At 35.6% G+C, this 13,591-nt stretch overlaps 1 protein-coding gene and 1 long non-coding RNA gene across 17 annotated transcripts in view; one reads left to right on the top strand and one right to left on the bottom strand.

Moving 5' to 3' along the window:
* LOC117326086 overlaps positions 1 to 4,179 on the top strand; it is a 38,687-nt gene extending 34,508 nt beyond the window's left edge. For 10 of the 11 annotated variants that reach the window (XR_004532416.1, XR_004532419.1, XR_004532415.1 and 7 more), the window contains one exon: positions 1,835 to 4,179. This is a non-coding gene — a long non-coding RNA (uncharacterized LOC117326086). The remainder of the gene's footprint in view (positions 1 to 1,834) is intronic. The other variant, XR_004532425.1, reaches the window with a different exon arrangement.
* LOC117326085 (single-stranded DNA-binding protein 3-like) overlaps positions 1 to 13,591 on the bottom strand; it is a 108,921-nt gene that overhangs the window by 54,572 nt on the left and 40,758 nt on the right. For 5 of the 6 annotated variants that reach the window (XM_033882693.1, XM_033882692.1, XM_033882691.1 and 2 more), the window contains 2 exons: positions 6,479 to 6,565; positions 2,018 to 2,092 (listed from right to left, as the gene is read on the bottom strand). In XM_033882693.1, the coding sequence (XP_033738584.1) occupies positions 2,018 to 2,092; positions 6,479 to 6,565 (162 nt within the window). The remainder of the gene's footprint in view (positions 1 to 2,017; positions 2,093 to 6,478; positions 6,566 to 13,591) is intronic. The other variant, XM_033882694.1, reaches the window with a different exon arrangement.

Here is a 13,591-nt window from a genome sequence, read left to right on the forward strand (position 1 = left end):
AGGTAGATAACATCATATTAATTGTCCCTACCACAGCACAGTTATGCTTGGTTCTGTTAGTGCTTTTAACTTTAATGGGAAACAATTCATGAAAACCTCATTTTGATGTCATAAAATCAAGTGTATGCAATTGCCAGCTTATGAAGGACAAAATTTCAGAAAACTTGTTTCATTTATAACATTAAAACTGTGAAAATGATGGGGAATGGTATTGATTTTTTCCCTCCTCTAGGCCAACTCACAGTAATGTCACCACAAAATCTGTGAATATCTTGTACAATTGTCCCCTGTAGGGCTTTTTGTAAATCATTTGTATTCAGCCTCTGTAATATTTCCTTCTATATAGCATTGTTTCTTGCTGTATCAGCCCAAACACATCAGTCTTGTTTGTCAAGACGTCATGAGTTACCTCCCTTGGGATCATAAATCCTTGCTGATAATTATCTTGAATAGCCAAAGTTGAAAAGAAGTAGAGTCCACATCCACTAAATGATATCTTTGAAGTCGTAAGTATTTAAAACTTGTGCACACTGATCAAAATATCAAGTTTCTTGTTAGTCAGTTGTTGGTTTGGTCCAAAGCTCAATTAAGCAAGGAAGAGTTATGTCCCCTTGCTTATAATGGGAGGACCAAGTGCATGCAAGACTGTACAAGTTGCCTCCCATGTGTCATTCTGGCACACTCTGGCCTCAAACATGATATCTTTTGTAATACTTCTTTGTTAATCCTTTTGTAAAGTGTGTTCTTTCTGTAGGTTTTTCCATTTCTATAAAACACACCTTTCTCCTCCAAACGATCAAAATGAAAGTCTATCAAGTATCACTTCAATACAGTATTATTTTCCATGTATTTCGTCGTTTTTTCCCCCTCCTTTTTACGTAGAAATTCTGTCCATCGTAAATATTTGATGCCTTCAGACACATCTGCATTCCACTGAAACATCTCTTCTGTTTAATACAGACACTATGGCTTAGAACTCAGCTATAATTCATCACTTGACAATATACTGGCCTCGGTCTTTGAGATATAGGCCACAGCATTTTGATTAGATTTGTACACAACCTGCTGTGCTAGTCATTAAACATATACAACAGACACAATGTCAGTAGTTTAGACAAATTTATTCACTTTTAAAACTGAAAAGAAATCAAACATAAAATTGTACCTTTAAAGTTTCCCATCTGTCATGCACACGTCAACATGTTAAATTGATAGCAGTTACTTCCCCTGAATCGGAGACTCAAACACGATACTGCTCAAAATGTGGGCGATCATTTATTTAAATCTAACTTAAATTTGAAACATTCAAAACAATGAAATTGGTAAAAATTTAAAATCCACTCAAAGCATGATATGAAAGCTGAAAAGATTACATATATATACATCAATAATAATAAAAATAAATAAATAAATAAATAAATAAATAAACTCCCTAAGATAAGAATGAAGTGTTAGTAATTGATGTATCATGTTATATTAGTTTTATTTTTCTTGGTATTTTGATAAATATGTACACAACATCAAAATTGAAGGAAAAAAATGTTAGAACATATTGAAATGAAAAAGTTTGCTGGGTTATATCATTAAAGTGTACTTGGGTGAAAAGCTTTTGAAATACTTGTCTGTATGAATTATACGTATCTGTCCTGGGGTACAGGTTATACAATGTAGAAGCAGCTGGTGTGAAAAAAAACTAGATAAATACTACAAATCATAACATTTATCTTCAGATGACGCAACTTTTCATTATAAAACGTTTTGAAATTATCTTTAACACTGCAATAATGGTAGGTTACTAATGTTGGGATATTTATTTGTATCTTTCCACCTGTAGGAAAAGAAAGTACATGTGGATTGGGCAGGAAGCAAAACTGATGAGGAAGAGAAAGATGGTAGAGGATGATTGACAGCTGGGAGGCGTGGCCAATAGCAGGAAGCATTTACAGCAGCAGCAGCACAGGACACAGGTCAAAGTACAACAGTTACCACGACGACTAAGGATATGAGTGGTACTCACTTGATTGGGTTGGCCCTGCATCATCCCGGGGTTGTGTTGAGGCTGTGAATGAGGGGACGGCTGGGAAGCTGGAGGCTAGCAAGACAACGGGCGCGTCATTAACGTGTCGACAAGACAACAGTATTGTTGTTAATGTGTCATAACATATACGAGGGATCAACATGTCAATAGTTTGTCAGACAGACAACAGGACCTAAATAAGGTGTTTTCATAGCAGTGTCAGTATGGTCCAACAGTCACTGATACAATACAAAATGTACCCAGAGTAGCAGTATCATGTCTCTATGTCATTGACAAATTTTAATCAATCTTTATTTTATTTTGCCCGACATAAATGTCAAATAAAATGGACTAACAATTAATGAGCTTTGAAGTGTAACTGTTACCAAGACCACCGTCATTAACATGCAACAGGTGTGACCAAGACAACTGTCATTAACATAGAACAGGTGTGACAATGACAACTGTCATTAATATACAACAGGTGTGACCATGACAACAGTCATTAATATACAACAGGTGTAACCAAGACAACAGTCATTAACATACAACAGGTGTGACCATGACAACTGTCATTAACATACAACAGGTGTGATTATGACAACTGTCATTAACATACAACAGTTGTGACCATGACAACAGTCATTAACATACAACAGGTGTGACCATGACAACTGTAACAAACAACAGTTGTGACCATGACTACTGTCATTAACATACAACAGGTGTGACCAAGACAACAGTCATTAACATACAACAGTTGTGACCATGATAACAGTCATTAACATACAACAGTTGTGACCATGACAACTGTAACAAACAACAGTTGTGACCATGACTACTGTCATTAACATACAACAGGTGTGACCAAGACAACAGTCATTAACATACAACAGGTGTGACCATGACAACAGTCATTAACATACAACAGTTGTGACCATGACAACAGTCATTAACATACAACAGTTGTGACCATGACAACAGTCATTAACATACAACAGGTCTGACCATGATAACAGTCATTAACATACAACAGGTGTGACCATGACAACTGTAACAAACAACAGTTGTGACCATGACAACAGTCATTAACACACAGCAGTAGTGACCGTGACAACAGTCATTAACATACAACAGGTGTGACTATGCAACTGTCATTAACATACAACAGGTGTGACCATGACAACAGTCATCAACATACAACAGGTGTGACCATGACAACTGTAACAAACAACAGTTGTGACCATGACAACAGTCATTAACATACAACAGGTGTGACCAAGACAAGTCATTAACATACAACAGGTGTGACCAAGACAACAGTCATTAACATACAACAGGTGCGATCATGACAACTGTCATGAATATACAACAGTTGTGACCATGACAACTGTCATTAACATACAACAGGTGCGACAGCCTTATATACGATATTAACTAATGTCTCTCAACACTACCGACGTTTAAAACTGTCTGTATTATCAATGTCACCAAAATGTTTGTAACTAGTGTCAAGGTCTATTTGTCTGCCAAGTCACTAAATGACAAAAGACTCCAGTGAAACAAGTAGATAGCACTGTATACAACTTATATCTGTCCTGTCTTATTGTGGGCAAGTTATGTACATGCAAGTCGCTATCAAGCAATGCGTTATTTTGTGTGTTAATACAAAGTGCTACTGTTCCCCATAAGCTGAATCAGTCACAATACTGACATCACAAAATTAACCCACAGAATAACACACTGACTTGTAGCAGTAGTTTACACAGGGCAAGCCAACACTTTAAGACAGGATAGAGGAGAACGCCACCATGCGCCTCCTAAAGTAGACAGAAGTCATCATGCGTCGCCTATAAGTGTCTGCAGGCTGTGTGTTTTCAGATGTCAAGTTTTATAGTGTTGCTATATAAATGTGCATACATAGTTCAAATATTTTTTGTACATGACAAATTTTGACTGAAATTCTCAGTTATCTGAACAAATAAAATATGTTATCTACATCACAATCACATTTTTGCATTTTTTGATTAAGCTCATGTATGCAATTTAACAAAACATGTATTTTTGTCTCAATAAAGCTGTTTCAAGAAATTAAGGAAAAATATTCTTGCATTAAATTTATTTCAGTCAAAAAATGGAAATAAATTCTATAACAAAATGTACTCAGAATTATTGTTTTATTTACACTAATAAATCTACTATACAAAATGCAGAGACAGTGAAAGTAAAGTACAGTAATATTGATATATTTGAAATTAACTAGGAGGATTACAACATATTTTTTTTGCAAACTAAAAAGACAGAATAAGAAAGGGAAAAAACAAAGAAAAAATACAAATAAAAAGTGCTTCATTTAAATCAGAATAAGTATATATATTTTTGTAGAGATATAGTCGCTAAATTACACTTTGAAGTGTACATCTACATTACTAGCTACTTGTGTATAATGGTTGTGCAAATTGAAAGCAGGAGCTAGGGAAGGTGGTCAGGAAGCTTTGGAATCTATCAGCTACAGTATAGGTAAACATATAATTATACAGTGCAGAAGCAGACATGTTAGTAAGTCGCAGGTGTTTGTGGCAGGGACAAAAGATGATAATGCAAGTCCGACAATGGTAATGATTGAGGATGGTGGGGGCTCTCAACAGAATGATGATGAAGGTCAAATGAAGATAGAAGAGGATAAAAAGAACTCTGGACACAGAATTGAAAGAGCAAAAAAAAAAAAAAAAAAAGTCATGATGATGAGAGCACAACACCTGTGCCAAGGGAAGTAACTCTTCCAAGACTAACTGCAAACTGGAGATATTTCAACAAGAGTTACCTCTCTTTACATAATTGGATCAAACCTTGATGAGGTTGATATGTAATAAGAGGTTAAATAATTTCAACTTGTATGCATTAAGTAAATTTCACAATTTATGAATATATATATATCGACAGTTAACAGAGTATCTATCTGGGACATTAATATAGCTGATAGCGATATGGCCGGCAGTAATAAGCCAAACACATTAATATGCTGCATGGTTCACTTGCTCGCTTCTTGATTTCTATCACAATTCTGAAGTTAGTTTATAAATACAACATTGGAAAAAAGGCATGTGCAAAAAATAAGCTGTAAAAAGTGACATCTAGAGTAAAAGAAATTGGTACAAAGACCCCACATCAATGCTTAAACTTAATAGTGCTATATATGTTAGAGAAAAAACAATATAGACAAATTCACTACAGGATAGAAAAAAAGAATGTTTTTTATTTAATTAATGAAAAGATATCTACATACTATGAATGTTAAATCTACATGTATTAGTCTGGATAGATCACTTCTAAAGTAATGTAATATTAACATGTAACGGATATATACAATGGAAGCAGAAAACACTAGTTTACACCAGGAGTAGTCTCCCCTGTTACATGCACTTCCTTCATAGAAAATTTGGATAACTGTACCACTGCTTAAGTAAGAAAACATCAAAATTGAACAACGCTGACATAATTAATCGAGCAAAATGCTTAACCTCTGCCCCAACTGTTAAACCTACTGCAGTACAGTCCATTGATTGGCCGATCGACACATACATTCATCCAATATCATTTGTACAGACAACTGTATATAAACTATAAAAGGATCATTGAATATAATATGAACTTCTGAAGTTTGAAAGAATCACTAAGAAACAAACAAGAGGCCCAGTGGGTTTGTATTGCTCATCTGGATATTACAGTGATTATGGCAAAACACTCAATATTTCTACAGGAGAGGAAGGAGATCAAAGAATTCGCTATATTTGTCATATTGAGCCATGCCCCTCGGACCCATTCACGACTTACTGGTGATTTTTTCAGAAAAACTGAAAACAATTGCTGGGCTGGGCCAGGGGAGCTAACAGCAACTTGAGCAGTGAAAGGTTTGCAGTAGTACATAATATTGTCAGCCTGAACGTTTTCAACCTAAACTTAACAATATCTCAATTCTACTTAAACATGTTTTTAAAATCCATAATACATGTCTAATTATATGAACTTCAGTAGACGCTTAAAGATTACGCTCAGAAAGGAATTCATTGAAGGACAGACACCAAGGGGCGCTCACAGATATGGAACCCTAATCACTGTATAATCTCACAAAATCTTTGTTTAACCAAGAATCACACAATTTCTTGAAAAATTTCAAACATTATCTCAAAACTAAAATTTTGATAGCAAAATAGTCTAATGAAGCAATGGTACAGTTATCTATCTATTTTTTTATGGAGAAAATTTAGTGAATCTGTTATTTTGTAATTGTCGTAAGAATTCTTCACTGTTCCCGTAGAATCTGTAACACATCCTGAATGTACAAGGCAGGCCTGCTCCTGTTTGTGTAAACGTCACCTTTCGGAGAACCTTCACAAGGCTAAAACATTTAAAGAAGAACAAAAAAAGGTTTCAGATGAAAGAAAATGATTTTAAACTTACCGGAAAAAAACCTGGGGGCATTGGTCCTCCGGGCATCCCATCCTGAGGGGGCATCTGTCCCAGCGGACTAGGTGCTGGGCCTGCATTCTGTAACATATAGAGGTCAATATATAGGTCATATGTAAGTAAAAAGATAAGATCAAAATGAACATCACATTTATTTTCCCTCTAAAAATATAGTTTTTTTGTTAGTTTTTTGTTACACTCTCCCTTTATTTATTTTCCCCTCTAAAAACATAGCTTTTTTTTGTCGCAGTCTATCAAACTAAGTTGACGGACATGCTGCTATAAATTTATTAAGTGTGATAACAAAACCTGAGAACTCGTCAGATAAAACAATTTTACTGCCTTTTTATTCTGTGAAATCAAGGATTGATGATGTATACAAGACCCCTGATTAAAACACCTTACCAAAATGATATGAATTTATGTTAATCCCCTGTCTCAACCCTAAAAATCCTCAAACACCTGCCCATAATAAAATTCAGTCTCAACACACCTGGCAAAACTATCAGTGGGAGTTATCTCCCCTGATTCACTGTGCCAGCTTCTGGCTTATACAGGATGTCGACACATGAAACGAAATGTTTGTCATGGACTTAAGAAGACTGACTTCAGATGACCCAACCCACCCCTAGATGTTGTGCCCATGTCTATCCCAGGGAGATTTCTGGCCATGAAAACATACCAAATACACTTTGTATCACTAAAGGGGGATACAACTAGAGGGTGATACAGCCAACCCCCTCGAGTTGCCTGAACACATGTGTACGGCCTTGAAAGAAGATGTAAAACCAGTAACCAAACACATGAAAAAAATACTGCTACATTCCGTCACACGTATACACAGATGGGAACACGAGAACCATTTGTGTAGACATACATCAGCAAAATTTTGTCACATGGTTAAAATCCAGGATGGATGACCAATAAATATCAATTCAATAATTGTAGAATGAAGAGAAACAATTTCATCACTATGTACTATCTATCACCAACTTGATGATGTAAAATCAGATCTTAACAATTACCATTATGGAGTAAAAGCTCGCTGTTATACGAGTTCAACAGACTTAGTAAAGAATTAATCTTATAAAATTTATGTAAATCAATAATTGAAAACAGGTATTTAAATTTGAATTGTGATCAATTTAATAATAAAGCTGCAATCTTGTTCAACACATCTTATGCAAAATTTTGCAATTATGGATTAATCATTCCTCATTAAACTTTTAGGGCAACCTGACCTAGTAAAACAGCCAGGATCCGTGTTGTAAATATACGACTGATTACCTAACATACACGTCAATAGTTCATAGCACAACAGGAAACAAAACACTTGTATGTGGTCTATCCACCGAACAGTTGTAGATTCCAACTCATCACAACAGCCATACCACATCCTAGTTACTATGGTTTCAGTCCTAACTACGGTCTTAAGTAGAAACACACTTCAAACCTCCTAGTTCTTCAAAATTACATTTTTATAGGAAATTTAACACCAACAGGGAAAAGTTACATCTTTTTTATTATGTCAAGAGGCCTGTCCTAATATGACCAAGCATGGTGTCACATGGTGTCAGTTCCAGCAAAACAGAAATCCACACTTCATAATCAACAAAAATAAATAAATAAATAAATAGTCCCAACATTAATGATAGAAACACTGAGTTGAAGCTAGGATTATGATGCATATACTGCATTCAAACTTCAGGCCAGGACCCAGTTGTTCAAAAGATGATTGGGCTAATCATGGTTTTAACAATTTTAAAACCTGATAAAACAATTCCTAGCAAAACTATCTTTACAAATTTTGTAGCACTCTTACAGCCTATTCCTTCCTGTATTTTTAAGGAATATACATATATAGATTTTGAAGTAAAGAAGAAATGAGATTTTCACTAATCAGCTGATTCAGCCAATTCTTTTGAACAACTGGCCTGCGAAATGTATTTCCACCCGAATTTGGTTACTGGCAGGGGTCAATTATGAATTCAATCATTAAAATAACTTTTACTTATGTAAAAGATGACATGGGTCAATTATGAATTCAATCATTAAAAAAATCTTTAACTTGTGTAAAAGCTATGATATTTATCATAACAAGTGTGTGCAACAGTATATTAAAACAAAATACCATTTAAGCTTTGGCATATCAAGTATTACCAGATAGGCTAGGGTTGTCAATAGCAGTTACAAGTCTCGATAAACAACTGTAAGTCAGAATCAGTCAGTGAATCCACAGTACAAGTGTCACCAACAAGTCACCACCATTAAATTATACATCCAGTCATTTGTAACAGGTTCATATATAGAATTATTAACGATGAACATCTGCAGATTAGCCAACCTGGAGATAGGAATAGCCAGCCATTGATTTACCAGTGTGTCCTGGGTAAGCCACAGACATAACTACCTGATGACCAATCACCAATATGCCACATTATAAACGGCATGAAGTACACATGATCCCACACTGATCATGGATACCAGCCATCTGGTATCATTTCTACTGAATTGAGCCATCTTACAACTTGTTATAGCTGCTGGCTACTGTAGTGGTGTCATTGACCAAAACAGGGCCCTCACCACAAATATTTGAATATTCTAGTCTACCCAGCTGCAGAATTGAGCACCAGTCACTAGGAAAGTATCAGACATAAGACTAATCTTTCCAGAGATCTCATGCCTTATCATACAATGGTAACTTACACCAACTAAGTCTCGGGAAAGGATTACTTTTCATAATTATTGACATTAGCTTTCATATATTTTTTTTTTACATTGTTAAAATAGAAAACCTGTGAATTTAATAAATATTAAATTCATAGACACTTCTTGGTTCATACTGATGAAAATTCCTTTTTCATTTTACCTATGTTCTGTACAATTACTGCAACAGTTAGAAATTTTCTTTCTGATGTGCTGTTCTTTGAACTCCCAAGAGCAGATACATTTTATTTCAATAAAAGTACCACACAACCCCAGATATTCCAAACAAGATATCTATTTCATGAAAAACTGTACCATATATAATTATATTTTTAGCGTTATATTTTAGACGAGATGGTAAAACCAAAGGGTTGGATTTAAAGGCTGGAGCCATGATCTAGTGTATACTCCGTAGATAACAGACAATACGATCTTCAGAAGTCTCTCTGCCACATAGAACCTGTCTATTGAGACTGAACTAGATGAAATGCTAAATGAAACGATTAACTAAAGAGAATGTAGTAAACCTGTACAAACCAACCACTGTACAATCTGTAGTTAACCTGTACAAACCAACCACTGTACAATATGTAGTTAACCTGTACAAACCAATCACTGTACAATCTGTAGTTAACCTGTACAAACCAACCACTGTACAATCTGTAGTTAACCTGTACAAACCAACCACTGTACAATCTGTAGTTAACCTGTACAAACCAATCACTGTACAATCTGTAGTAAACCTGTACAAACCAACCACTGTACAATCTGTAGTTAACCTGTACAAACCAACCACTGTACAATCTGTAGTTAACCTGTACAAACCAATCACTGTACAATAAACCTGTACAAACCGATCACTGTACAATCTGTAGTTAACCTATACAAACCAATCACTGTACATCTGTAGAAAACCTGTACAAACCAATCACTGTACAATCTGTAGTAAACCTGTACAAACCAATCACTGTACAATCTGTAGTTAACCTGTACAAACCAATCACTGTACAATCTGTAGTTAACCTGTACAAACCAATCACTGTACAATCTGTAGTTAACCTGTACAAACCAATCACTGTACAATCTGTAGTTAAACCTGTACAAACCAATCACTGTACAATCTGTAGTTAACCTGTACAACCATCACTGTACAATCTGTAGTAACCTGTACAAACCAATCACTGTACAATCTGTAGTAAACCTGTACAAACCAATCACTGTACAATCTGTAGTAAACCTGTACAAACCAATCACGTACAATCTGTAGCATAAACCTGTATCAAACCAATCACGGTACAATCTGTAGTAACACCTGTACAAACCAATCACTGTACAATCTGTAGTTAACCTGTACAAACCAATCACTGTACAATCTGTAGTAAACCTGTACAAACCAATCACTGTACAATCTGTAGTAAACCTGTACAAACCAACCACTGTACAATAAACCTGTATAAACCAATCACTGTACAATCTGTAGAAAACCTGTACAAACCAATCACTGTACAATCTGTAGTTAACCTGTACAAACCAATCACTGTACAATCTGTAGTAAACCTGTACAAACCAATCACTGTACAATCTGTAGTAAACCTGTACAAACCAATCACTGTACAATCTGTAGTAAACCTGTACAAACCAATCACTGTACAATCTGTAGTAAACCTGTACAAACCAATCACTGTACAATCTGTAGTAAACCTGTACAAACCAATCACTGTACAATCTGTAGTAAACCTGTACAAACCAATCACTGTACAATCTGTAGTAAACCTGTACAAACCGATCACTGTACAATCTGTAGTAAACCTGTACAAACCAATCACTGTACAATCTGTAGTAAACCTGTACAAACCAATCACTGTACAATCTGTAGTAAACCTGTACAAACCAATCACTGTACAATCTGTAGTTAACCTGTACAAACCAATCACTGTACAATCTGTAGTAAACCTGTACAAACCGATCACTGTACAATCTGTAGTTAACCTGTACAAACCAATCACTGTACAATCTGTAGTTAACCTGTACAAACCAATCACTGTACAATCTGTAGTTAACCTGTACAAACCAATCACTGTACAATCTGTAGTTAACCTGTACAAACCAATCACTGTACAATCTGTAGTAAACCTGTACAAACCAATCACTGTACAATCTGTAGTTAACCTGTACAAACCGATCACTGTACAATCTGTAGTAAACCTGTACAAACCGATCACTGTACAATCTGTAGTTAACATGTACAAACCAATCACTGTACGATCTGTAGTTAACCTGTACAAACCAACCACTGTACAATCTGTAGTTAACCTGTACAAACCGATCACTGTACAAACCAATCACTGTACAATCTGTAGTTAACCTATACAAACCGATCACTGTACAATCTGTAGTTAACATGTACAAACTAACCACTGTACAATCTGTGGTAAACCTGTACAAACCAATCACTGTACAAACCAATCACTGTACAAACCAGTCACTGTACAATCTGTAGTTAACCTGTACAAACCAATCACTGCACAATCTGTAGTTAACCTATACAAACCAATCACTGTACAAACCAATCACTGTACAAACCAATCACTGTACAAACCAACCACTGTACAATCTGTAGTTAACCTATACAAACCAATCACTGTACAAACCAATCACTGTACAATATGTAGTTAACCTGTACAAACCAATCACTGTACAGTATGTAGTTAACCTGTACAAACCAACCACTGTACAATCTATAGTAAACCTGTACAAACCAATCACTGTACAAACCAACCACTGTAGAATCTGTAGTTAACCTGTACAAACCAGTCACTGTACAATCTGTAGTAAACCTGTACAAACCAATCACTGTACAATCTGTAGTTAACCTGTACAAACCAGTCACTGTACAATCTGTAGTTAACCTGTACAAACCAATCACTGTACAATCTGTAGTTAACCTGTACAAACCAATCACTGTACAATCTGTAGTTAACCGGTACAAACCAATCACTGTACAATCTGTAGTAAACCTGTACAAACCAACCACTGTACAATCTGTAATTAACCTGTACAAACCAATCACTGTACAATCTGTAGTTAACCTGTACAAACCAATCACTGTACAATCTGTAGTTAACCTGTACAAACCAATCACTGTACAATCTGTAGTTAACCTGTACAAACCAATCACTACAATAAACCTGTACAAACCGATCACTGTACAATCTGTAGTTAACCTATACAAACCAATCACTGTACAGTCTGTAGAAAACCTGTACAAACCAATCACTGTACAATCTGTAGTTAACCGGTACAAACCAATCACTGTATAATCTGTAGTTAACCTGTACAAACCAACCACTGTACAATCTATAGTAAACCTGTACAAACCAATCACTGTACAATCTATAGTAAACCTGTACAAACCAATCACTGTACAATAAACCTGTACAAACCAATCACTGTACAATCTGTAGTAAACCTGTACAGACCAATCACTGTACAATCTGTAGTTAACCTGTACAAACCAACCACTGTACAATCTGTAGTTAACCTGTACAAACCAATCACTGTACAATCTGTAGTTAACCGGTACAAACCAATCACTGTACAATCTGTAGTTAACCTGTACAAACCAATCACTGTACAATCTGTAGTTAACCTGTACAAACCAATCACTGTACGATCTGTAGTTAACCTGTACAAACCAACCACTGTACAATCTGTGGTAAACCTGTACAAACCAACCACTGTACAATCTGTAGTTAACCTGTACAAACCAATCACTGTACAATCTGTAGTTAACCGGTACAAACCAATCACTGTACAATCTGTAGTTAACCTGTACAAACCAACCACTGTACAATCTGTAGTTAACCTGTACAAACCAACCACTGTACAATCTGTAGTTAACCTGTACAAACCAACCACTGTACAATCTGTAGTAAACCTGTACAAACCAATCACTGTACAATCTGTAGTTAACATGTACAAACCAATCACTGTACAATCTGTAGTAAACCTGTACAAACCGATCACTGTACAATCTGTTGTTAACCTGTACAAACCAACCACTGTACAATCTGTAGTAAACCTGTACAAACCAACCACTGTACAATCTGTAATTAACCTATACAAACCAATCACTGTACAATCTGTAGTTAACCTGTCACTGTACAATCGGTAGTTAACTTGTACAAACCAATCACTGTACAAACCAATCACTGTACAATCTGTAGTTAACCTGTACAAACCAATCACTGTACAATCTGTAGTTAACCTGTGCAAACCAATCACTGTACAATCTGTAGTTAACCTGTACAAACCAATCACTGTACAATCTTCAGTTAACTTGTACAAACCATATACACTGTACAATCTGTAAACTTTCATCAAACTTAACTTCCTCCCTTG

This window comes from Pecten maximus, chromosome 4 (genome assembly GCF_902652985.1).
Source record: "Pecten maximus chromosome 4, xPecMax1.1, whole genome shotgun sequence".
Classification (NCBI taxonomy): Eukaryota; Metazoa; Mollusca; class Bivalvia; order Pectinida; family Pectinidae; genus Pecten; species Pecten maximus.